We start from the raw sequence: 26,659 nt of genomic DNA, 5'->3' as shown, positions 1-26,659 counted from the left end.
TATATGCACATAAAAAAGAAAGAGTCTATCACCCTCAATTAAATCTGATCCCCTGTAATGGCATAATGTCTAGCTGCCAAATAATTTCGTGGCATTTTTATTGTTCTCATTAGCTTTACTGAAATGGAGCCAAACAAAAGAATACCCTGGTAACAGTAATACAGGTTCCCACCTGGTCTCCAGGCAGTACAGACAGTTCTTAATGTTAGTTGTAAAAATATTTTATTTTGTTGCAAATTGTTTAGAGAGAGATTTAGTAAGAAATAGTATGATGAAGTTAGTAATTTCGAAGTTAGTAATTTAATGTATAAATAGTTTTTCTTGCTCTGGCAGACAAGTTGCCCATTGTAGCTCATCTAAATTATTTCTTCATGGCATAGTGTATTCAGATGGGATGACAAAGAACAGTTAGTTAAACATAGTGGCTTTTTTTGGTAAAACATTTAATTTTAATCTGTTAGAGACAGCTGAATCAGGTGGCCCCATAGATGTGAGGCTGCTGTAGGTCCATATCCTGAGGTTTTGCAAGTAGTGAAGCTGAGCAGCTGCCCCCAGTGGGTGTGCACATAGTCACAGTAAACACACACAGAGGCCACGCTCATCAACAAAGACATAATATATACATTTACATGTATATGCTTATATTTGCACAAAAAAAAAAAGGGTTGCTCTAGTAGCTGGTCTTAGATGCTCAGTCAAACCAGTAGCTGCCCCCAGATCCTCTGGTCTCCCCAGTTGCAGGGGAGTTGCATATGAGCCCAGAGGTTTGCAATCCCACTCCTCACTGGCTAATCCAGCTGAAAGTTCACTAGCATCCAAATGTACCCACTCAGAACAGAGCTCACCCAGGCAGAAGACAGTTAGAAACAGGACTTAATGAGAATATAGAGTAGATAACAGTGGTCGGGCACATGTCTCAGTCAAACTAGCCACCAGGTTACACTTACCTGACCCCTTTATTGCCCTTTTCACCTTATTTTCCCATGCTTCTCCCCTTTCCATGTTTCTCCCCAGTCCACTTTGATCCCTTCCTTTCGTCCCCAGGTTCTTTCCCCCCTGCATTCCTCAATGAGTGCTATACCTCCTTAAGTCTGTGAGGCATATGGGGAAGGGGGTTGGTTTGGTTGGCTCCTCCTGGTGTGTTCCACACAAGGGACAGTGGTTTAACTGTGGTTTGGTAGTCAGGCATAGCTGATTCCCTGCACCTCATTTTCACTGATGAGGCTGATAGGGTTCCTCCCCCAACCCCATCAATTTTTATCTGATCCTGTCCCATTTTTGTATGTAGATGATGATTAGCCTTTATTCACATAGCCTAGCAGAGTCTACTGGTAAATCTAAACTGCATCATAAGTTGCTACAAATGTTTGTGTTTTTATTGGAACAAAGAAAAGAGTGTACAGTAACACGGCATATTACTGTAGTCGCTATTGCTCTCATTGTTTAAATGTATTGACTTGAGTGTCAGTATTTGAATGAGCTAATACAAAGAGTGATTTTTTTTTTTGCTCTTTATGTTTTAGGAATAAAATAATAAAATAAATAATTCCAGTAATATACTAATCCTGGAGGTTTTTTTCTCTTGCAGAGTATCAGGTGATCTGGCATTCATGAAAGAAAGGAAGAAGAATCTTCCTTGCGCACATGAATCCTTTAGGTAGGAAACTGGACTTTATATTTCATGACTATGCTATATATAAATAATATTTTAAATTATTATTTTAGCTTAAATAGCAAACTAATGACTGAGGAGTTGGGCTTGGTAGTTGGTAGAGATGAACATCATATTTCAAGCACAATTTTTGAGTTCTAATATAAATTCTTACCTTTCAAGCTCTAAAATTTTACTCTTTACAGCTTATGCTTTTCTTGTCTGTAAAATACTGCTGTAAAAATAATAATCCTGAAATAATGGCTAAACGTACAGACCACCAGGGAAAAAACCAGAATATTCAGGAGCCATGAGACTGGTAGAGGAAGATTACTATTGTTAGGTAAATCGTGTTTTATTGCGAAAACAAAGGCAGTAGAAGTGGTATTCAGAAAAGGAAAAAACAAAAACAAAAACAAAAACAAAAAACCAACCTACTAGGAAAGGATCAGTTTTTAGCTTTTGTTACATTTCTAGTATGACTCTGAGCAAAGTACTTGATCATTCTCTGTCTCAGTTCCCCATCTGTAAAGTAGGGATAATAATAGTGCATTCTTCTTTTTGTCTTGGCTTTTCTTGTCAGTTCAGATGTTGAGAATTTTAAAGAGTTTCAGGCTCAGTTCTGTAAAATGAATAGGAGTTAAGTGCATAAATACTTTAATGGAGAAATAAGTGTCTAAACTATTTTTGAGAATCTGGGGCTTCATGATTATTCTTTTTCAAAAATGACTTAAGTCTTTCAGACTGAGGAGCACATTTCCATGGGTGAGAGAAGTTGTTCCTGTTCATCATCACATGTTGACCGCTAATCAAAGGAAGGACTACAAGGGGTCATTAGCGGAAGGTTTGTTTAATAAAGAAATTTAGAAAACATATATTAGAAACCCTTATATAGGCTTTTCAGGTGAAATGTAAAAGAATTTGTGGGGCTTCCAGTTTATGGAACACAGAAATATGAAGTAGTTGGTCCAAAAAAATTAACTGGATATCCAGGTTCCCTTACATAGCCAACAGCAGGAACGAAGCATCCTCACAAAGCACTCCACAAAACCTCTGTGCTAAAAATAGCCACCTGGAGTCAGTCGTAAGAAATTCAAATCAGAGACATGTCTGAACTCCCCATCTTCTCTGGAGCCTATACACCTCCATGAAGACTGTACTGGGTGCCTGAGGGATTCAGAATTCGGAGACTTCCAATTAAGGCTCATTCAGAGAAGGAGAGCAGAGCTCTGTACACACTGCACATCCACAGCTTTTAATTTGCAGTATAATCCCATCACTGTCATTCATAAATACACCTAGTGATAGAGATGCCCAGTTCTTGGCTAGGGACATATACTAGTGTTGACATTTGAGATCTTGGCATGGGAAGGCAGACTCATGCAATGTCCAGAGTATAGCTGAATGTATGGCCAGTAGAATTCTGGATGGTCTAACAGACTGTCACATTCTTGCTTTATTCTGTTTTGTTTTGTTTTGTTTTGTTTTCTACTTGGTTTCATACAGCTGTAGTTCAGCCTTTCAAATGGTAATGAACTGTGTTGTTTTGAGACTCCTTGAACTGCCTTCCCTGAGGCCTGAAAGATGAACATTGTTTATCATCATAACTAGTGGGAATGTGAATCTTGTTCAGTACAGACTGCTAAAGTACTTTTGGCTTTGTATTTCTTTAGCAGCACAAGCAAAGCTTGTGAGGGACATAATGTCATTGCCAGTGGGTGCTGTAGCGTTGTTCCCCTTTCTGCAAGCCTGAAAACATTGCAGATAGAAAATTTTTCCATCCGTGCAGAACTGAGTAAAAACTTCTCTGTCAGTCTCAAGAAATTTATCAGCATGGCCAAGGAAGAGAGAGAAAAGCATGTAACAACTGGAACTCAGTTAGGACAAGGACTTTTTTGTCTCAGCTGTGTTCCACAGCACCTGATTTCAGTGTTGATATTTAACTTTCAGCTTCATCTAGTAGGATTGTAAACACAGCTTTCAAACCTACAATTTCATAATATTATTCATTGCAGAGTAGGGTTATTTTACAGGAATATGTAGCACTTCTGTGCATTCTAAAACCCCAGTAATCATTTCCATTAAGGTGCACTGTTTTCTGGGGTGCAATGTGCAGCTGTCATGTAGTGACAGATGTGTTAAAAGGGGGAAATTCAACTATAATGTCAGGATGTAAAAAACCTTCAAAAAGGAGGCGTGTGATCTTTTAATTATGAGTTACTCAACCCTTGGTTTTGCATGAAATTCTAGCAAATCAATGCCCACTGTGTTCCTTATAAAAGAATGCATTCAGTCCTAAAAGTGAGGCATTCCCTCACAGCATCTTCAGTAATGCTAGTTAGCCTTTAAATAAAACATTTTCAAGTCATAGGGGAGACACAGTTGATATAGTTATGACAAAGTGTACATTATTTTTGCTATTAAAGCAAGTATTTTTAAAAAACAAGACACCTTTCCAGAAGCCTTATAAACGATATTTGAACCACAAATACCAAATACCAGGCAACCATGGAAACATAAGCACTGGAACAAATGGAATATGGTTAATGTGCCTGGTCACTGTTCTGCTGCTTACATTCCTTCAGAAAGCAATACAAGTATCAGAATAAAGCTTTTCTAGGATGCTTCTAAGCATAATGTTCAAATAAACACAGGTTCTGCTAATTCTTTAATAGAAAATATTTTGACATTAAATCCTGAATTTAAAATAGGACATCCAGCCATCTCATACTTCTGCACAGTTTTCTAACTGTTGATAATTCAAAGTATCAAACTTGAATTGAAACACTGGCCTGAAAAGCATATATTGGATCACAATGTCCAGTCCTCAGCTGTCACAAACACCTATGTCATATTTCATAAGAGATCAGACTACCTGGGAAAACTAAACAGGATTTTTGTGTTTGAAAGACTACTCCAGAAACTCACTGCGGTGATTGCAACATTTTTCTCAGTTTTTGGAGCTAATTATGGCCATCTATTAATGTTCCAACATTTGCTAGATTTTACACATTCTTATTTCCCTCCTTTGATGCTAATCTCCTGCTATGCTTATAGTAGACAACCATCCTTGCATGGAGTAAAAAGCCAATTCTTTAAATCGCCATCATGAGACAGCCTCTGTGTCCCCTGCTCATCTTTGTATCTCTGTTCTAAATTTGTTCTGAATAGGTTAACCTGGGGGTGTGTGGGGGGGTGTCCCAAGAATTGTACATAGAGTTTAATCTGTGGCACCAACAGGTCCGTATTCCTCTCCTGTATCTCCTGTTCTGTTTCACAGGCACATTACAGCAGTGGTTCACAATCATTTTTAAAAAACAAATTCTCCCAAGGAAAAACACTTGGGTTTAAATGCATTAATTTAATCCTATTTCTATTAATTTGGTTCTTTAGGTCTTCAGTTTCCAAAATTATCCATTTTTTCTTGCAGAGTGCTCTAATACATCTCTTTCTTGATGTTACCTCTCTCTTTTGTCATATTGACAAATTTAATTTTTTTACAATTTTTTTGTCTGTCTGTTCTTCACAACAAAAAGATACATTTGTAAAAGTAAGAAAAAAAAATCATGGTACTGGTTCCCTATAGGGAAGCACAGTATGAGTCTCAGTTTGAAAGTGCTCTATTTTGCAAATGTTCCAACTATTTTTAGAAATATATAAAATACTGTAAGTGGTATAATATATATGTACATGAAATAGTTACAGTTTATAGTTCATTATTTCACCTTCAGTTGAGAAAAATGTGCTTGTTCTTGCATGAACTCAACGGTCTGTTATAAAACACCAAGTTTTCAGGTAATTTCTGAAGTTAAACACTAATGTGTGTGCCTGTCATTTGTTTATAGTTATGAAATTTGCATGTGCTTACACAAAACTGGAATTTATATTTAAATAGTTTGCTTCCCGCTGATTGTATATGCACAGATTTCTGTGAGTTTAAAACTAACCCAGATGTGATTTTGCAGCCTGTAGCTCAGTTACATGTGTAAAACATGCTTGGATATTCAGAAGTGGTTTATGGTAATGTAGCCAACTGTTGTTCTGCACATTGCCCACAGTAAACATGTTTTAGACTCAGTTATATTAACTGATACTTCATTTATCTTTGGGCTTGAAAAACACTTAAATGCTGTCAGGTTATAGCTTCTTGATACAGAAAATGAATTGCATAATGAAAATTGAGTCATCTGATAAACCACAAAGAATTTTTCCTCAGCAAAGAGACAGTTTTTTCCCACGCTGTGCTACACTGAATGTGTTTCAAGCATGCAAATACCTGTCAGATGTGCTTGGTAGGAGTGGAAAGCTGAGGTAAGGAGTTTCCTATCTACATAGTAAATTGTTCTTTCGTTTCAAAGAGTGAGTTTGGCTACCAGGGATCTAATAGCCGAATCCTGTCACCATCTTCAAGCAGGAAGCATACTGTGGGAGAAGCAGGAGGTTTGCTTTAAGTAGTTCTGTCTTTTCTTCAGGCTAAGCAAACAGATTTCGCAGCAACAGGGACTCCTGATCACCCTGAGCTGTAACCTGAATTCTGAGGACATCTAGTGGTGTCAGCCCACTGCAGGGACTGGGGCCTCGCAGAGGGTGTCTTCCCGTTTGCACTTATGTATTTCAGCTGACACTGCCTCTGGTCTTTACAGGTTGAAGAGGGATGGTTGCATCCCATCTTTCACTTCCACCTGATTAATTAGCTGTGATGTTACACTACTTTTTCCTTGGTTTCTTTTCTCTCATCTTGGCACTTTACTGCAAAATCAAATGCAGTAAAAACAATGAGTAGAATGTACATAAAGAGTAGCATTCTTCAGCTCAGATGATCATAAATTCAACACTGCCAGTAACATATATTCAAAAGTCATGCGATTGGCTCAAATATCATACACTTCTAAGTAAATTTTGGATATTTTCTATTTACCTTCTGTTTTCAGGACTTTCAGAGTTCAAATATGTTGAGCTCTTCTTTGTATCAACAGCAAGAAAAGTATATTTCTTGTTACTAAAAGACTGGTTTCTCAGGTAAATTAATGAGGAGAATAAAGTTAGAGCTTTAAGAAAAGCACCCAGTATTCCAAGATGCCAAATAAACATGCAAGATTTGTTAATGATATGGAATTGCAATCACTGCTAACGATTCAAAGACTTTCAGGAAGACCTACTTACTACTCTATGATTCAGGTTTTCTGCTTCTGAAGTAGAACTATAGGTGTTGCCACACCTTTTTGAGAAATAACAGGAATCAGTTTGCCACAATTCAAAAAGGACTTTGATCAAGCCACGTGATACGTATTACTTGTCAAGCATTATTATTGACTATTGTATGATGGCATATTTTTCAGTGAGTCCTTGATCTGATATTTCCTCCTGAGAAGCGGACATCATGAAGCAGAAATTGACATCATCAGTTCAAATTATTTTGCTACTTGCTCTGACTGCAGTGGGTTCGACTGGTAAGAACACCACTTCCTGAAACACTTGTTTTTCCTTGAAACACATTCTTTAGAAAGGTCTGAGGCTTCACCTGATCTGTCCTGACCACCACTGGAGATTTTTTTAGAGATTTTGAAAATAGCTTGAGTCCTCTTTTCTTAGTATTAATGATGAAGTGGTGGCGATGGTGAAAGGCACTCACTCCATCCCTACACTCACTGCATGCTTGTCACCTTCAGAATTAGCATCATATGAGTAGTAACACTATTAGAGATAGTCGTATGGAACTTTAATGAAATACAGATAAGCTTAGGTTAAAAAGCCACATGCTTTTAATGTCAAAATGCATGTAAATTTATGGTCTGTGCTCTTTGTAGAAGTTAATGACAAGTAGCCTTAACAGGAAATATTAAAAGTATTGGGCTTATTAGGGAATACTCAACTGGTGACATTTAGGTTGCCAATACACAAAATACTCTATCTAGCCCATTGATTCCTTCTTTTTATCACTTGTCTTACCTATAATTTACCCCAAATATGTGCACAGTGAAATTTTGATTATGTTGCAAAGTTGAAGGTGAAATTTAATTTTAAGATGACCTGAAGATAAAAATCTTGGATATTTTAGGAAAATAGAAAAGGTCATACCTTTACTTCCAAGATTTTTAATTTAATCTGGAGATAACTGTACACTATTTAAGTTTAGGTAAAGAATAGATTTTCATTTGAAAAAGGAGTAAATTAATTTTTAGTAGCTATTTTAGAAGTTTGAGGTAAAATGTACTTTTCTGAAAGTTTTGACCCTTTCCCAGCATATTTATTTTGCCAAATTCGATCCATAGTTTCAAACAATTTTAGTGTCCTCAAAAAAGCATTCCTTGCTGAATTTATCATTCAATAATAACAACAAAAATTGTTGTCCAACGCTAATATAACTAGCTGGATTTCTGCACTTTCCTAGGTCAATCATACCCTGGAAAACCTAAGATAATAAGATGTCGTTCTCTAGAAAAGGAAACTTTTTCTTGTTGGTGGAAGCCTGGTTCAGATGGAGGACTTCCTACCAATTATACTCTGTTCTACAGCAAGGACAGGTAACAAGTGGTGCATATGTATTCTGTTAGTGATCAAGTGATGATTATGACAGAATGAGGGAATTATAGCATTATTTTATAAAGGTGTTTTTTATGAATCCATATTAAACCTCAGATAGCTAACAAGGGCTACATGAGATGAATGGTTTTACCCTGTTGGAAGAAAACATGACAACTACCAAGCCCAAACATTCAGCCTGTCCCTGCTGAAACACATCCGACCTAAAAACCCACTGCTGGGAAAGGTGCAGTGTGTCCATCTTGCCAGGAGGCACACAGCTTTTAGTTGAATGGCGTGCTTCTCTGAGGAGTGAGCATCAAAGGGCCAAGTAACCAGGGAGGCTCAGAGGTTATAAATTTCTTTGAATAAATCCAGTGAGGTTCAGAATAGGTAAGCTAGAGACTCAGACTTCCCTGCTTCAGTTAAATAAAGTCCGTCATTTGCTATCAGGAAAGATGCAGCCTTTAATGAAGTTACCACACTCAACAGTGATCTGAGAGCTTTTATTTTATGAAAATCCAGATGTTGCAATCTTGATCAAAACAAATTTTAATGAACATTTTAAGTCATACCTATCACAGCCCAGAACTGTCCTGCTTATGGATGGATAGGAGTGCTTATCCATTTCACTAAAATCTGCTGCACTGCTGAGCACTCCAGATCTGGGCCACGGTTGCCTTTCTCAGCTCATTGTCTCTCAGGTACTCCCTACTCCCATCTTTTCTTGGTGAACTGGGACAAAACTTCCTGCAAACTGAGACCTTGTTATTAGCAATTCATAAAGCATAACAGTGGGACTGAAGTGCATCCTTGAACCATTTCAACTGGTGCTTTAGGTTTATGCTGTTCTTCACACCTGAGATAGGCTCTGAGTATATCACCCAGTTCAGCTTACTGAATACAAAACAATCCCTCTCCTAAAAAAGCCAAAGACTCATATAAAGGTAATAGGTAAGACATCGTGCATTGATCATATATTTTTTGTTGAGACAGTTGTGATGAGCAGATAAATTAACATCTTGCTAAAATTAAGATAATCAGTAAAAGAGTCCTCTGCCATAGGGCCCATCAGGTTACTTTCCAGGGGAAATATGTAAGGAAGATATTTAACAACTTTTATTCTTTAGTGAAAGTGAAGGTGCTTAATTTGCCTTTTAACTTGCTTTTAAACATTTTTTAATATTTCCTTGTGCTGTCTCTGGAAATTTCTCTTTCCATTCTTTTGTTGGCATATTCCTATGTATAAAAATGGGGTTAAAAGCATTCATCCTGAACAATTGCAGTAAAAATAGTAATGAAGCATTTTTGCTAATAGCATTTGACACTCACCACTACCAGGGGTAGGATTATATATAGCTTTAAAGTTAAACTTTTCAAATTTCTTTGCTGAACCTAGACCACTACTAGAGTATTATCTGCTTTGCTTTATTTCCTAAACTTTTAACTTTTTAAATAATTTTATTTCAGTGAAGAAAATTTCTATGAATGTCCAGACTACCGAACATCAGGTCCCAATTCCTGCTACTTTGATAAAAACCACACTAACCCCTGGACAACATACAATATCACTGTAATGGCAACGAATGAGATTGGAAGTAACAGCTCAGATCCTCAGTATGTGGATGTGACCTCCATAGGTAAAAAGGGAAGAATGAAATGGAAAACATACTAGTTGGACATAATATGTGGGTTTTAATCCCAGAACAAGTAGTGGTGAAAGATTTCTTTCCTCATGGTGTGAAACTTGCTATGGAGGAGTGTTTACCTACAGATGATCTAAAATACACATCTTTATGTGAAAACTGCATTTTACTTGTAAATTAAATAACTACATATTTTATTGTCATTGTAACACTGACTCAAAAATTGGCTCCAGTTTTTAGCTATCTCCAGTATTTCAACTGGACTCGATGGTTTTGCAGGTTGCTAGCACTGCAGATTATAAAACTTTCAAATTAGGTTAAACTACCTACATTTTCCAAATTTTCCAACTTTTTTCCTACATTTCCCAACTTTTTCTGTCTGCCAGCATTGTAGTCTCAGGAGGGTAAAAATAACTGCCTAAGCACTCTGTGGGCTTTTTGTAGTATTTTATATTCCTAACTCTGTTCTGTTTTCTGCATACACATAATCTACACATTGTAATGATAAATGTACTTAGCCTTTTTAGCTATTAAATGTCTGACATTTTAATGCTGCAAGGCTGGCCTAATGAAATAATGATTTGTATTTCCTTAGCCTGACAAATTCAGAGTAAAGTCTAAGATTTGCTGATACTGTGGTAAATCAGTAGCCAGTTAAAGATTATGAGAGAGAAAGGAAAAAAAGGCTATTGTACTATTCCCTCACAGAAGTGCTGAATGATATGAAATTAATGTGATGAAATACAAAACCAGAAAGGAAGTGCCTTTTCTGAGAGAAAATTAAATCATTAATGGCAAACTTTTCATTTATGCAGTTCAGCCAGATGCTCCTGTGAACCTCTCCCTAGAAACAAAAACATCTGCTAGCATAATGTACCTTTGGGCAAAATGGTCTCCACCTCCATTAGCTGATGTCAGCTCTAATTCACATGTATATCACTATGAGCTACAACTGAAACCTGAGGAAAAGGAAGAGTGGGAGGTAATGGAAAAAATATATTTATTGTATAAATGTTCTATTCAGCTAATCCTCTTGTCTGAACTGGTATTACAAAAAGTTTCTGTAAGGACTGTAACCAAATCTGATTAAAGAAAGAAAAATACTGTAGTGTATTGTTGTGTGTACAGTAGTAGTTGTACTACAGTACAGTTGTAGTGTACTCTACTGTTTGTAGAGACACTGAAATTCGAGGTATTTGTATAATTGTCCTAATGCCATATACTAAAATACCCCCTATTTAGCCCACTGATATAATATTTAATTGTAATTTTTGTAAATGTGTCTGTTCCCAAGCGTCACAGTAACTCATGTAGTTTAAACCAAATCAGGATCAAAACAGTTTATTGATTCATTACAATGTAATTAACAAGCAATCAGTTAACTATGCAGTCAAGGTCAGTATCAGCAATACACAAATAAATCACAATACTGGGCACTTAAAAATGTTAACAGATACATACAAATTTATAAATACACTTCTCTAACTAGTCCCAGAAATATGCTATATACAGAAATTCTCCTCTCTCAGGAAGGGTGGGTTACAAGCACACCCCACCTTCTTGGGAATACAGACTCCCCTATTTACACCCACTTCTGCAGGGGACCATGGATGCTTTACCTTAATGTGAATGCATGTCCCCTCTTACAGTCTGCTAAGACACACATCAGTGAGAAGGTACCCACATGGTCACATGCATATGCAGAGGCGTGGGTTCCTGTGTGCTGCAGCCCACACTGTCTGGAGTGCAGCTGCTCATAGCATCAGAAAGGAAGGCTGCTCTGTCTGCCCCCGGTGGAGGTCATGATGCTAGCAGAGCAGCTTCTGATAGCATCAAACTAAACTTCAGCTACTGCTAAAGTTTCCAGTCCACCCCACACACTATTACAAATTGTCATGCTTCTTTAATACTCTTCGTTTCAGAAGTCTCTCATTCCCTAATTACTGTTTAACTGGGCTGAGAGTCATCGTCGTCGTCATCATCATCCTCTTCAACCTGATCAGTTGGCAACGCCCCTCACAGAAAGTTTGGGGTGTCCTACTCACATACACTATATCCATTGGCATTCCCAGCTGTTACCATTTTGCTAATAGTGGGACACAGTACTCCCACGACTGAGATACCAGGATAAAGTATCATTCTTGAAGTCATAGTCAGGTGGCCTTAGTGCTGCCTAAATTGTTGGTGCCTTATTGATGGAGAAAACTATGTGTCTTGAAAGACTTCTGAAGAGAGATTCAAAGGGCCTGAGGAAGACACTTATTTTTAAGCACTAAAACTAGCCACTAAGAAGCATTTATGCAGAGGGTTTATCCATGAGTTGGACTGTCTGTAGTGTTCCTTGAGTGGTTGATCTGATGGAATACTATCTTTAGGAAGTCTAAATTAAATATGTTCTCAAGTGTCAGAATCTCAGTGTTACTGAAGTGAGGGTTTTTTGTTAAGTCACTGCCTTTGCTTCTTTCTAATTCACATCTTATTTTTCTGACTGAAACCATTGCCTTTCAGAAGTCAGTGACACAAGCCTACTCCTTTATGGTTTATTTGTTAAAATGGCCCAATTCTTTATTATTTTTCCAGTCCATTTTCCTTTCCAGACAATATCTGTTGGAGTGCAGACACAGTGCAAAGTGACTATGATACAAGCTGGGGTGAAGTATGTTGTTCAGGTCCGTTGTATGTTAGACCATGGAGAATGGAGTGAGTGGAGCTCCGAAAAACGCATTCAGATCCCCAGTGGTGAGTGAATGATTGCTGTTGTTTTTAAATTCTAGCCAGTTCAGTGTTGTGAAAAGTGCATAAATGGCAGCTCTGAAAACACAGTTCCTCACACAGATATTCATAGTGCTGGAGGAACAGCTTAGTGATCTTACCATTCTTTGTGTGTAATTGTATATTTAGTCTTATTGATCCACTCATCTAGCTGTAACAAACAGGTTGGGATATACTAGGAAGTCACTTCCGATACAGGTATGCCTAAAGAATTTATTGTTCCTATCCCTCTATTTAAAAATCATGCTGATTTACTCTATAGCTGTAGAGAACAGGTAACACCACTTGTGTAAGAATCATTTATTTGTTCATTAGTTACTGGACTGAAAGCACTGCCATATCTAACAGAGCATAACACCTGCAGCTACTATCACACGGAAGTAATTATCTGTGTTTTGTTGGGTTTGAGTGGACATATTAAGTATGCATGACATCATGTCCTGTTGTCAAACACTTTAGCTAGGTTGACTCAGATCTTCTTTTGTCACTAACATTCATTATTTGACATGGAGATTGCTGAAGTACTGTTAATAGAAAAATATTTTTTAAATGTTCCATTTTCAGATCTGCCTTAGGCAATTAGCAATTTTAAAAATCAATGTCCCTACTCTAAATAGTAGGAAATACATATTATTGATGTAATAAGGCCATTATTTTGCCACAAATATATAACTTCAAAAGTTTCAGTCACATCAGGGGCTTGACTAGCATCATCCTGTTCAAAATTTAAGCATTTTCCTCTGCCCTAAGTGCTTTGCTTCGGTCTATAAAAACATCATCAGGAACTCAAATAATTATAAATTGCTTGGCAGCAATCAGGCAAGTAGCCTGAGTATTGAGCATAACGTCACTTCTTTCTTCAGGAAAGAATTACTGGCAAGGACATAGTCAAATGGGCAAATACTTACTTTTTTCATTTTTTTGCTATAAAATCCAACAAATGACAGCATTTTTTTTTAAAAAAAAAACAATCGGAAGCATCTTAAAGCACTTTTTTGAAGAAAAAATGGTTTATGTAGAAAATATATTGGGTAGCAGAGTGTATTGTAATTCATTTTATAGAACCGGCTATGACAGTATTTGAGCACCCCTTATCAGATCTAGGGGTAGAGAAGAGCTACAGCCAGGGAACTAAACCATAGCTCATCAGCACAGTTGCAGTGGGAGAGGGTTTTGAACCCAGATCAAAGTAACAGGCTGCTGCCCTAACTAGTGAACTATCCTTCCTTTCCTATGCTAATATGAAGTAAAACTTTTTTCTTGTAGAAAAACAAGTATTCTCCTGTGCTCTGCTTGGCATCATTTTATGGATTCAGGGTTGACCTAATGCATAAAACTTACCAGTTAGTTAATTTCTTTATCTCTTACAGGAGAGTCACCTCCTGAAAAGCCTACAATAATAAAATGCCGTTCTCCAGAAAAGGAAACATTTACTTGTTGGTGGAAACCTGGTTCAGATGGAGGACATCCTACCAACTACACTTTGCTTTACAGCAAAGAAGGGTAATAAGCTGTGTATAATTGTTCAGTTTTATTGGAAGGACCTGGAAAATCAGTATTGTTTGGTTTTGCATTTTGGCGATGCTGTTTTTCATAGCATGTGGTTTTGTCCAAGTGACATATTCTGGAATAGCGCTAGCAGCAACATATTTAAGGTTTGAAATAGGTTCTTTTGTAAGGTTTTTCTGTGAATTCTTCTGCCATGAAAGACAGACTGCCTTGAAAGTTGCCATGGCACAGCAGCTGCACAATAGTATGCAATACAAATGTCCTGTAGCTCTTTGGTCATGCAGCCCCAGAAATAAAGCTTTCCAAAATGACCAGATATTAAAATTTTCACCTTGTGATAATGCTTATTTTGCACAAGTATTCACAGGCCATGAATGCCTCCTGTCTTCTGCAGTAAGCTCGGTCCTGGAACTTAGATCAAGTACTAAACATTAATTTTAAAGGAGTAGTCAATAGTTTGTTTGGGTCCTGTGAGCTATTTTTCGTTCACCCCGCACTGCTCAGCCCTGGACTGACCTAACTGGATGCTAAACTCCGTACTTAGCTGAGAGCCAGGTCTTAGTGGAATAAGACAGATACTGGTCCAGCCAGCCAGGGAGAGTGTGAGGTCTATATCCACAACTTTCTCTTTCATTATTGTGCATCACAGAGGAGTCTGGAAACAAGTACTACATACTCAAACTTTCTCTCCTATCCCTGCTCCCTTTGGGAAGCTTGGGAATGGATTTGGAGCACAGGTACAAAGTAGAGGTTTTCAGCAACAGGTGATGAAAGACCAAAATAAATCCTGGAAATGCAGAACTCACGTAAGTGTGAAATGAACAATGGAAATACTTAGTTTTTAATAGATGGGTTAGAAGACTTCAGCGATCACTTCTACTGGCTCTCTGGAACCTGTAAGGGCTATGCAGCAGACAATGGCATTCTGAAAAGTAGGAGCTGCACTCTACTAGGCTACTGCTGTATCTACAACAGCCTAAACTGTTCAGGCTTTGTAGTCTTTATTTTGGGAGGAGAATGCATGCTACAGACTCTGGAATTGTCCAATGACTCTTTAGTCTGAAAGCAGTTTTCTGATTTTCTTCACATTGCCAGGCATAAAAAATCTCATCCATCCCTAAATAATGTTGAACTCCTAGTAACCGATGTCAGGTGGTTTAGTCTGTGTAACCTCATCACTGTGACTCTTTCATTTCAGAGAACAACAAGTTTATGAATGTCCAGATTACAGAACTGCAGGCCCCAATTCATGCTACTTCAATAAAAAACACACCTCCTTCTGGACCATATACAATATTACTGTGACGGCAACTAACAAAATGGGAAGTAATGTCTCTGATCCTCATTATGTGGATGTGACTTACATCGGTAAGAGATCAAAACTATTTTCCATGGAACCAAATAATTCAAAAATATGGGTTTTGACACAAGAACTCTAATTCCAGCTCTTCTCATGTATAGTATTATATCAAAGTTAAAACCTTGTAAGAACAAATAAGATCTTATCTGGTGTAATAATTCAATATTAATCTCTTTACCATTTTATTTTCAAATGAAGCATAAAAATGCTAAAAGCTTTAAAATTGCATTCAGATAACCATTTAGTGGTTTTCCTTGTTTCTTTCAGTCAAGCCCTAAGGAACATCATTAGGTGGCTAAAATCTTTTTCCACTCTACTAGCAACTGAAAGAAAATTGATTTTTTAAATAATAATACTTATATTTGATTGCCTAAAAGTAGTTTCCAGATCCAGGAGAAGCTGAATTAGTGCTTTTTATAGCAGTGTACTGATAATCTCTTTTCTCGGACTTTTTCCACAGAGTGACTGTGGACAAGTATTTAGGGTTTTTTCTAAGGAAACAGAACATTATCATTGATAACCATTTTTTTATCAATGATCTGGCTGCCAGGAGTCTAGCAACTGGAAAGGGGCTGCTGGAGAAAAGGCTTTATTTTTTAAATCCATGCCCTGACTACTTGCTTGATGAAGCTTTGCATCAGACAGTAGTAAAATACATGTACCATATGCAGAAGCTCTGCCTCTGAACTGAGGAAGCTGCAAACCTGACCATAGCAGAAACCTGCATTCCATTTTGGTTCATTTTTGAGATTTAGACAGGACTTTAATATGACTGGGTTTTTTTATTTTCAATATCCTTATGTATGCATGTAGGTGTTATGTTTTCTGAATGTAAAAGGTGGGAGAAGGACAAAGCAAGTTTCATCAGCTACATATTGTATTTTCAGCATTCTTAAATATATATGCCGACTTTGATAAGATTATGGTAAAACACAACTTCCATAACACAGCATTAAAGAAGTTAACTTTGAAACTAGTTGTGGGGAAAAGCAACAATAAATGGTAATGTAAGAAAAGATTATTTCTGGTGATAAACAGTTAAGGCAAATCTCAACATGAACTCAACATATTTACTGTTCTTAATTTTTTTCTTCAAATTCGTAAACCCATGCTTACTTTATCAGGAAACTCTTGATCCCTGTATTCCAGCATCAGTTCTAAATTACTAGACACAATGGAGGTGGCAACCCACCACTCACACCATTTTATGTTTCTTCCTAAGATGCAAGGAAAAAATCATTTAGACTCTTATTGTCAGTTCTTTCATTTTAACAGTACAGCCAGATCCTCCTGTGAATGTAACTCTGGAATTAAAAAAGCCAATAAATACAAAACCATATCTGATCTTGTCATGGTCTCCACCCCCGCTGGCTGATGTCAGATCTGGATGGCTTACTCTTGAATATGAGTTGCGACTAAAGCCTGAAGAAGGAGAGGAATGGGAGGTAAGGATGTTAGAAGTTTTTGCTGGATGATGTTTTCTGATAATTAGATTTTGTCAGCCATGTCCCATGCCTGATTATAATGAAGCAGGCACATTGAGTAGTTCATCATTTTTCTAAAGTGCTTGTGTGGTCTGTGATTTCCTACTGAGAATACTGGTATTTTGGATGCTGTCACAGGATAGTAGGTGATAAAGCACTTATTTTTAATTGTGGCCATTATATATTATTCATATTGGCATTACAGTTTAAATTATTTCTTCTCATTTACTCAGGTTTCTTTTATGATAATTTGTTCTTAACCACAAGCACTTAGGTAACAGAAAGCTCAGTGGCATTACGTAAAATCATTTAAATTTGTACCAACAGCCATTAGGTGACAGTTGTCATGGCAACATAATAATACGTGTCTATAGCCAGGATCTGCAACTCAAACAACTGGGCAGCAAATTAAAGACTCCAGCTTTGGAGTATTTTGGCTGCATCCCTTTCTTTGCTGCAATGTTTCCCAGCCATCTCTGTATGTCTCCCTTCCTTCCTCCCTTCCTCCCTTCCCTCCCTCCTTCTGCACTTCCCACTCCCCTTGGCCATAGCAAGATCTGCTTTTTACTACCCTGTGCAGTTCAATCAACTCCACATTCCTTTTCTCTCTGCATTTTCTTTCCCCATCTCTGTTTCTTGCCTCGCTTTCCTCATTTCACCATTGCAGTTCCCACCATTACCAAAGTTTCTCCCTATTTGCCATATGCTAATGACGTGTTTTTGTAGTAGTTTAATTTGCACAGTCTACCAGAGCCAGACTTCATTCCCACTGAATTACATTAGAAAGCTGAACTATAGAAATAAAATAAATGTACCATTGTTTCATGCCCGCATAAAAATTATTAGGAAGCTGTCCAGATTAGTTCTATATTCCCAACTTGGGTAATCAAGACTTAAACCTAACTGTGATTTTCATAGAAATGTGTCTCAATTTGATATGCATTTTATGATTTTTATTTAATTTCCAGACTGTTTTTGTTGGACAGCAAACACAATATAAAATGTTTAGTTTAAATCCTGGAAAGAAGTACATTGTACAGATCCACTGCAAACCAGACCACCATGGATCATGGAGTGAATGGAGCTCAGAAAAGTATATTCAGATCCCTACTGGTGAGTGGTCACGTGTCCCTTCCGTAAAGTTCATGTAATACTTCTGTAAGGTGTTCGTGGCATGGGCACTCATGCAGATTAACATCCCATAGTTTCCCTAGGACAAGTGAGAACATCATTGCTAATGTAACTGAATTCTTAGCATCTCTGCACCACACCGAGTTAGCTTTCCCCTTCATTACTTTTTGGATTTAAGAACGTGAATCCATTTCATAATTTATTTAAACAATGTCCTTTCTGTTTATAGCCTCATTTGTTCGCATGATGGTAGCTTTTAATTAGAAGAATATCAGTAACTGCGTTAAAACTGCTACGTAGACAGTAAAGAGTGACTGCCTTCAGGCCGTAAGAGCTCTTCATTACCCTTTATCTGGAATGAACACCTCAATGTAAAAAGTGTTATGTTACAATAGAAATCCTTAAAAATATCTAGTCTACATCATTTAATTCACCATTTAATTAATTGTATAATATGTATTTGATAATTAAATTATTCAATCCGAGTATTGGCATAATTGGATTTGAACACAATTGCTACAGCTGGCTTTGACAAAGTTTTCATACATTTGTATGTATGTATATACATTTGTAGCATTTTTCTGAGAGTTTATTTCCTGCACAGTGACATTAATGAAAAGTATATTTATTATCAAATATTACAATGATTAGTGAGATCCATCTATGCTAATAAAGGCCTCTAGATTCAATACCAAATTTGGTGGTTTAGACCAATTTTTAAAATAAAAGTAATTTTTAAAAAAGTAATTTTTTTGCATGATGACTATCCATATGCTAGATATGCATCCTCAAATAGATCTGTTTGTTTCTTAGACTTTAGAGTAAAAGATATGGTTGTGTGGATCATCGTTGGTGTTTTGTCATCTCTTATATGTTTAATCGTGAGCTGGACAGTGGTTTTGAAAGGGTACAGGTAAGTCATCAATTTCAAATTTCACAGAGTTGAAAATCTCAGCAAACTTTTCAAAAATAGACTTCTAACACTTTATTCAATTTCCTATAGATTTTGTGTCCCCTTATAAACTCTAACTTACAGGTGTTTGACTTTAAATTTGCAACTGATAAAGAGGTATTTCTGTTCTTTAGGGAAACCAGGCTAAATTCTCAATTGGTAAAGACATGTCTCTGTTAGATCTGGCCATCTTGGTTAGCCATGTAACTATTCAGCAAACATCATTTGGAGTATCCTTGCTTCTGTAGAAGACACACTCTTTAGTTTTGCCTTGATTTCCTAAAGGAAACAAGTTTATATTATTAGGTTGTCGTTCTGCCCACCTGTCTGTCAATTCCCCAAATAATTTATTAGAACACTTGCTAATTTCAATCTGATCTGAAAGAAAAAGGTGTCACGAAGATTATCACTTTTGTACAAGTCTTGCAAAAAATCCTGGCTGAGTGAAAGAAAGAGATAGAAACTGTTGATGGAAAAGCCATCAAAAGTCATTCATCGTAAATCTTGTTTAGCAGTAGTTAGCTGATAGTCAAGTATGTACATATAGGCCCACTAATCCTCCTGAACATAGCCCCACATAGCTGTTCCTTGGCCAGTGATGAAGTTACAGAGATATTAGAGGACTGGAGGTTAAGGAGCAATAAAGGGTCATTAGCCCTGTTACATTTCCAGTTAAATAACTTTTGTACTGCTCTCATTCTTATAAATATATCTAAGAGTAATTTATGAACTGTCTCTGGATTAGTAAGTTACCTGGCTTGAGAGGTAGAATTGAAACAGAAATCCAACAGGGAGATATCAGATACGGGATAAGTGTTTAAAATGTCAGTCACATTCCAAGGAAATGGGAGAACAGAGAGATAAGGGCCCATTCTTACACCCTGTGTGTTTGTTCTGGTTTTTTAGAATGATAGCATTTATCCTACCACCAGTTCCGGGACCAAAAATAAAAGGCATAGATACACATCTGTTAGAGGTGAGTACCACTGATACCAACAAAAGGATTCACCATTACTTACTTTTCCAAACTACATACTAGCAAACACAGTTACCATAATAAAGTATAAACCAGCTTCAATTAATTTAATCCATGTTAAAAATAAGTGATGCTTTCAGGTTGATCATGTGGAGTGTATGTGTGAGACAGTCTTGCCTTGTACTAGTAATAGCAGGGCGTTTGAGAACAGGATTCATGACCACACCAGTTCCCTGGGACACCACAAGACCCAATGCCTGTGTGATCTTCTAGTAGTTCTAGGAACTTCCCTAGCAGTTGCTCCTAACAGTCTCTTGCCATGCTGAGGAGACAGGACATGGCCACTCTATCATTCTCTTCCACTTCTTTCTTCCTAAACCAATGAGACACATACCTGCCAAAAGCTCCCTACTCCTCCCATTTTAGAAACATGAATTCTGGGATTGTGTCTCCCCACTGAGGGAACTCAAGAAATTTTCTTCTGTTCTTCCACTATTTTCTGCAGCAGTAGAAATCCAGTTTAGGTCTAGTGATACAACTATTAAAAGTATTTGTATAGTGAATATGTAGATTGTTCACAATTGTTCAAGTCAGATAAACCTTAAGGTTAACAGTCAAAAAATATATCTTATTATGTCCTTAGACAGGAAGATCTGAAGAACTATTGAGTGCTCTTGGTTGCCATGGTTTCCCTCCAACATCAGACTGTGAGGAACTACTGATAGAATATCTGGAGGTAGAGGACAGTGAGGATCAGCAACTCATGCCGAGCCATGACAATGGTCATCCCAGTAAAAATGCAAAAATGATACCCAAGGAAAAAGACAGTGACTCAGGCCGAGGGAGCTGTGATAGCCCTTCTGTGCTTTCTGAGAAGTGCAGGGAGTCCCGCGCCTTTCCATCAAGACTTCAAACACAAGACGTAAGAGATGTTCAAGAAAATAAAGAAGGAAAGAGGAGCTGGGAAACTCAGTGTATAGCCTCAGAACAGAAAATAATCCTCTTTAACAATGAGAGTACAAAAGAGACCACATGGCCTGCATCTCAGTTACCTGATAATCATCCTCCTATGTTTGCCTACCACAGTATTGTAGATGCACATAAGATAACACTGAGTACCACAAATGTGAACATCGCATCATTTCTGGTGGGAAATGAAGAGCATCAGTCACAATATCCTATGACTGAAACTGTCCATGATGACATGGAAAAGCAGAGAGAGATGGAGAATTTGCATTCTAAACCTGACCAAACCACAGTGCAGGTCATAAAAACCAGACCTAATGACAAGTCACCTTTTTTGAGTCCTAAACTGATGGATTATGTAGAAGTTCACAAAGTCAGACAGGATAAGGAGCCAGCAGTGTTACTGAAACATAAAGAAAATAGTGGAAAGACTGAAAAATACACTGTTCCAGGAACAAGCAAGGAATATACTAAAGTCTCAACAGTTGTGGACCATAATATTCTAGTATTAATGCCAGATTCACGCATCCATCACACATCTGTGATTCAAGAACCTTCAGTGGAAATGTCTCAGAACCTGCAGCAAGGTCAAGCTGAGAAAAATACGAGCTACTGTCTGACAGTTCCAAGCGAGTGCAAAAGAGAGCCCAGTGGATCAGAGTACATGGACCCATCTTCCTTTATGCCCTTTAAATAACTAGTAGTTAGCCCAGTGCATACTTAGTTATTTACAGTAAAACAAAACCACATAGCAAATAGTTCCTTAAAAAAGCCTAGCCTCCTGTGTGTATTATACAGAAAATAAAAGAACTTGTGGGTTGAGATAATAATAATGGAAATAAAACTTGGATCATTAACACACGTTTCTGACACAGCAAAATGAGGAAATGGATATTATCTGCCATGAAAAATACATTGTAAACTAATTACTCAGCTCTGCAGATCTTCTATTAGTTGAGAAAACCTGAGGGAATACTGCAGATTCAACAAGATGAAAATTGTTACAGGTCAGTCAGTACGCCAAAGTGATCTGAGCAGTTCCTTGATCAGATAAATCATTGCACAACAGCATTCTTATCTACAGTGTATTTTCTCCTGAATGCATTCTGATACTAGATAAGTTTTCTATATATTTTTTCTCAATCCTTAAGAAAAAAGGAGCTCTTATATATGACAAATCATATATTTAAAAAAAAAAATATTCAACGAGTTACAGTAAAATAACAAATTCTCCTAAATACATTTTTGGGGTTTTTCAATGTGACAGAAAACTTTGCATCCCATTCATACCCTAGTCCAATCAAACCAAACATGAAGAAAATATCAGGTCAATATTTGATATACTGCCTTGCTGTATATAATATACAATTCTACTTTAGTACAAAACCATATGTTTAACAATGTATTTTTAAAAGCTATTTTTCTATTACCCAAAAAAAGCAAAATAAAATATTTTTTAATTTCCCAATGCTATTTAGCTACTTAGGAAGTTTTCTGTTTCCTTCTGCTGAGACAGCGGTAACAAGTAAAGCTACCATTTCTATACAAAGCATAAAATTAAACTTTATACTAATTAAGAAAATGAAGTAATTTTTAAACTATATTTCTAATATATTGCAGATGTATTACTATTTGAATTGTAAATTATTTATTTCACATGGTTTTTTATCACCTGTAATTATAAAAGTAGAATCTAGGTTTTGAGAGCAAAGCTTCTTTCCCACTGATGCCAGTCATGAATGGAATGGTGTTCTGCATCCTTAGATATTGCACTTTTCTCTGAGCCTGGAAAGAAAGTGTGAAGTCAGATTTTTCATAATTAACTTATCAACATTCATTTTGGAACCTAGCCTTCAATATCAAAGATATGAGGCATAAAGTCTGAGTCAGAGCTCTGCTGAAATAGCAGTGGGAATGAGGAATGGAGTCCATGTACTTGGGCTGGATAGATGTTCCCAGAACAGCAGTGGGAACAGTGAGGCTTCCTCATATCCCATGTAACCAAAGGCAGAATCAAAATGATACTGGAATGGCTCTGAACTTACTGTGGTCCTTCCTGAAACAAAAGTTTAATTTACTCCAGGAAAATACGACCAAGTGATGACTCATAAACACTGAGCCAAGTATTTAGCCAGTATCACTACCTTCAGGAGAAATTGGAAACATAGCGTAAGGGAAATTGTCCTGTACATGTGAAGGAAAGGGTATTTACTATAGATGGGCTCTCCTCTGTTCTTGTCCTTCCTGAACAGCTTTACATTTCTCCGGCTTTTCATTGTTTATGCACTGAGACAGCCTTTCTGCAGTATCAGGTCACCTGTGCAGAGCCAGCCAAAAGAGACTTTCAGATTTTGAAGGTCCCAGGACACATCTCATTTGGCAAATCAGATTCTCACCTTTTACCTTCACTGTACTAAAGTACAGATGAGTCAAGCTATGTAGCCCTTCTGTTGGCAGGACTTTAGAATTTAACTAATTATCTGTGTGTCTGTAAACATATGTGTTAATGTATACTGTAACATTTACTTTAGGCATCAGACTTAGAGCCTGTGTCCTCTATACAGGCAATGTACTGCCCACTTCCAGAGGCTGATCAGAGCAGTCTGATGAATGTGTAGGGAAGTATGTTAGATTCCTAATTCAGCCACTTATTTAACACTTGAAGGAGTGTAGTGGCTACTCCAGAGGGCAGCCAAACATAGAATTTTTAGTTACAGTTAACAAGACGATTTTATTGTAGATACACTGTAGTATATCTTACACATTTTCTAGAGATGCTAAAAGTACTGCAAAGAAACTTACCAAGTCAAAACTGGCATATTCTGGAAGGCAGCAACCAGTGTGTGCGCATTTATGTAAGCTGTACATTCTTTCTGACAGTACTGCATTTACACTTCAGTTTTCTGAGTGAATCTTACAGAACTGATGGGGATCAGACACATTGTTTTTCTTTACACAGATAGCCATATCTGAGCCAAGCCATTGTTTCCTACTCCTAATGCTGTGCATAAAGACATGCTGCTACAGGCCTTCTGTGATGCATCTGATGACACATAGAGGCTATCGAATCTTATCAAGTCATAGCCTAAAGATTTTCCTTATCTAGTGGATTTCTTAGGGTAAAACACAGGTGACTACACAGATGTTGTAAATGAAAGAATGCATGGGATAAGGGGTTAGCAGCAGGCCATTGCTGTCGTATCAGTTACTTTGGACCTGAGGCAGACAAAACTTCTAGATTTTAAGTGTATGATTCATCTTGCCTAACTGTAGGTATCTATATGTGTACCTCCAGCAATGCACACAGAAAGAGAACTGAGTGGAAGAGTTCCTGTGCTTTGCCATAAATTGGTACTGAAGTTGCAAAGTAACTGTAGCCTAAATTATATTGTGAGGTGTAGATTCTCTGCCACCTTTGCTGATGAATGTCTCAATATGCCAAATTGTCACAGCCTTCTGTGAAAAGGGAAATTCAGCCAGAGTAGAAAAGGTGCATTTGCTCGTTGCTCTGAGGTAGATAAACTTTCTGAGGGATATGCTAGTTAAATACAATTTGAACACAGTTTTTGTAAATATACTTCATTCTTTAATGGCCTGAACAGGTTAATTATTTTTCCCTTGGATTTGCTTTTATTTTCCAAAACACCTTAGTACTCCCACGGTGGAGCTATACTTTCTGAAAGTGGCCTTTAACATCTGAAAGTACATTAAGAAGAGAATAAACTAGGGTTCTGTAAAATCAAAATAACCTTCAGCTAAGTGCATGGGTCTTTGGATGTGCAAATACTTCATTCTTTCTGTTTGCAACAATATTTTGGCTTGCAGCTCTTTAAGGAACAGCTTTTTATTAGAAAATAGATGAGATTTTGCAGCAGTTGTACACAGTCAATTGTTGTAAAATTATGACACACCAGGGGGAATAACAGACCCTTGACACTTCCTTTGATATACAGACAGATAAAGTGTGTAACAGAATTTACCCCAGGAAAAGGGATTAGTTTTATAGCTCTTGTGCCATTAGTCAAATTTCTCACTTGGAATAATTATTTGAAGAGTTTGAATGATGTTTTCAACGTCAAATTTATGCATGTGTCACTTAAAGTGTGAATTACTTTTTAGTAGCATAACAGCCCTAAAAGGAAACATAAAGGCACTTCAAAAGTAATTAATTTTATAAAATTAATAAAATCAAATGTATCTATTTTTAATTAAAACTTTTCCTTTGGACTCAGTCTAATTTTATTAACCATTTTTCTTGAGTAGTGATAAATACAACTCTATCTTAAACTTTCTAATTAGACTTTTTTTCTTTAACAAAGACATATTTGATGTACAGTTTTAGTATTTCAGTGTAATATTCCTGAGTGTTAAAGAAATACAATTTATTGAAGTGGGGCATGTGCTCCCAAAACTCACTGTCACATGAAATGTAGGCTTGAAGAATGGTCTTGATGATACTATGTAACTAGAAAGATTATTTAATAAAAATGCAGTAAACTGACCTTACATAATACTACTACAAGGATATATGTTTTCATAGAACAAACTGTAAAGCAAATATATAATGATAAGTGATTTGTGTTAAAGTGGTGAATTTTGTGGTATATCTGTTTATGTGTCTATGTTTAAACGGCTGGAAAATACACAGTTGCTTTAAGTGTCATTTAAGTATTTAACATGTTGTAACAGCAAGTGTTCAAGCTAAGCAAAATGTTTTGTGATCTCTGAAGCATTGTATACATGGGGTTCACATCATGAAGCCTGTAGATGTATTTCATAGTTTTTTATTAACTGTAAACAATTTGAAAGTAGTGTGCAAGGAAACCAAAGTCATTTAAGCCAGCTGATAGATAGTAGACATCTTCTACAAAGCCATAAAGACAAATGAAATGAGAAAGTGTCATGAAATCAGGCATCATATTCTTCAAGAATTGCTACCTCAGATTTTTTTTTTTTTGCTCCCTTTAAAAAGACAGACAAAAGCATTTTACTTTGTGTGTCAATTGTGAATCATTCTATCAGGATTTAAAAAATCTTATTTATAACATTCAAATTGTTTTTGTTAACTAACAGCTTGTCATGGAATTATCACTTGTGTTGCACTGATAGTACTCAGATGGGATCTTTGAGATGTGCAGCTAAATGAAATGTTTTTAATATGAAAAAATAACAGAGAAATTTCCATCTTGTAAGGAAAGCCGTACTGACCAGCTTGGCAGCCATGCATCAGTCCCCTTCCTGGGCTGAAATGTTTTTTTTCCACTGCCTGTGTGTCCAGCTCACTAGGACTGAATGAGCTGAGTTGCCAGAGATGCTCTGATTCTGGATCTCAGCAGTGGAACTAAGCATTTGTCAGTACTTGCTATTTATAAAGACCTGGTTTCAGCTGAGTTGCTGAAAAGTAAATCTTCAAATTCTGTCCCTAAATTAGTGAAAATGGAGGCTAGCCCCATTCTCAACTATCTCAAACCCTCATAGTAAATTCAGACTCCAGTTCAGTGGGTGTGGAAAGACAGACTGAATTACATTAACTGGAACAATCTTGAGGCCCTGCCTTGAAAACCGTTTTAATTCAAATAAGGGAATTTCTTAATTTTTCCTGTGTATGTCAAGCAGGAGTTTAAAGATAAATCATATAGAGAAATACATAACATATGGGGATAGAAAGAGAGCTTAATGATGAGAAGAGG

The 26,659-nt window shown here is 36.9% G+C and overlaps 1 protein-coding gene across 6 annotated transcripts in view; it reads left to right on the top strand.

Annotated features, from left to right (window-relative positions):
- PRLR (prolactin receptor) overlaps nt 1-22,495 on the top strand; it is a 149,333-nt gene extending 126,838 nt beyond the window's left edge. For 4 of the 6 annotated variants that reach the window (XM_074931821.1, XM_074931820.1, XM_074931819.1 and 1 more), the window contains 13 exons: nt 1,589-1,657; nt 6,991-7,101; nt 8,043-8,175; nt 9,644-9,813; nt 10,635-10,801; nt 12,417-12,558; nt 13,962-14,094; nt 15,299-15,468; nt 16,736-16,905; nt 17,913-18,057; nt 18,889-18,988; nt 19,934-20,003; nt 20,647-22,495. In XM_074931821.1, the coding sequence (XP_074787922.1) occupies nt 7,032-7,101; nt 8,043-8,175; nt 9,644-9,813; nt 10,635-10,801; nt 12,417-12,558; nt 13,962-14,094; nt 15,299-15,468; nt 16,736-16,905; nt 17,913-18,057; nt 18,889-18,988; nt 19,934-20,003; nt 20,647-21,666 (2,490 nt within the window). In that variant the 5' untranslated portion in view covers nt 1,589-1,657; nt 6,991-7,031 and the 3' untranslated portion in view covers nt 21,667-22,495. Of the gene's footprint in view, nt 1-1,588; nt 1,658-6,990; nt 7,102-8,042; nt 8,176-9,643; nt 9,814-10,634; nt 10,802-12,194; nt 12,198-12,416; nt 12,559-13,961; nt 14,095-15,298; nt 15,469-16,735; nt 16,906-17,912; nt 18,058-18,888; nt 18,989-19,933; nt 20,004-20,646 lie in introns of all 6 variants that reach the window. The other 2 variants (XM_074931823.1, XM_074931824.1) reach the window with 2 other exon arrangements.
- The last annotated feature ends 4,164 nt before the right edge of the window (nt 22,496-26,659 follow it).

This window comes from Athene noctua, chromosome Z, assembly GCF_965140245.1.
Source record: "Athene noctua chromosome Z, bAthNoc1.hap1.1, whole genome shotgun sequence".
In the NCBI taxonomy this organism is placed as follows: Eukaryota; Metazoa; Chordata; class Aves; order Strigiformes; family Strigidae; genus Athene; species Athene noctua.
Note: the sequence above shows the minus strand (reverse complement) of the source record. Positions and strands in the feature narration are given on the sequence as shown.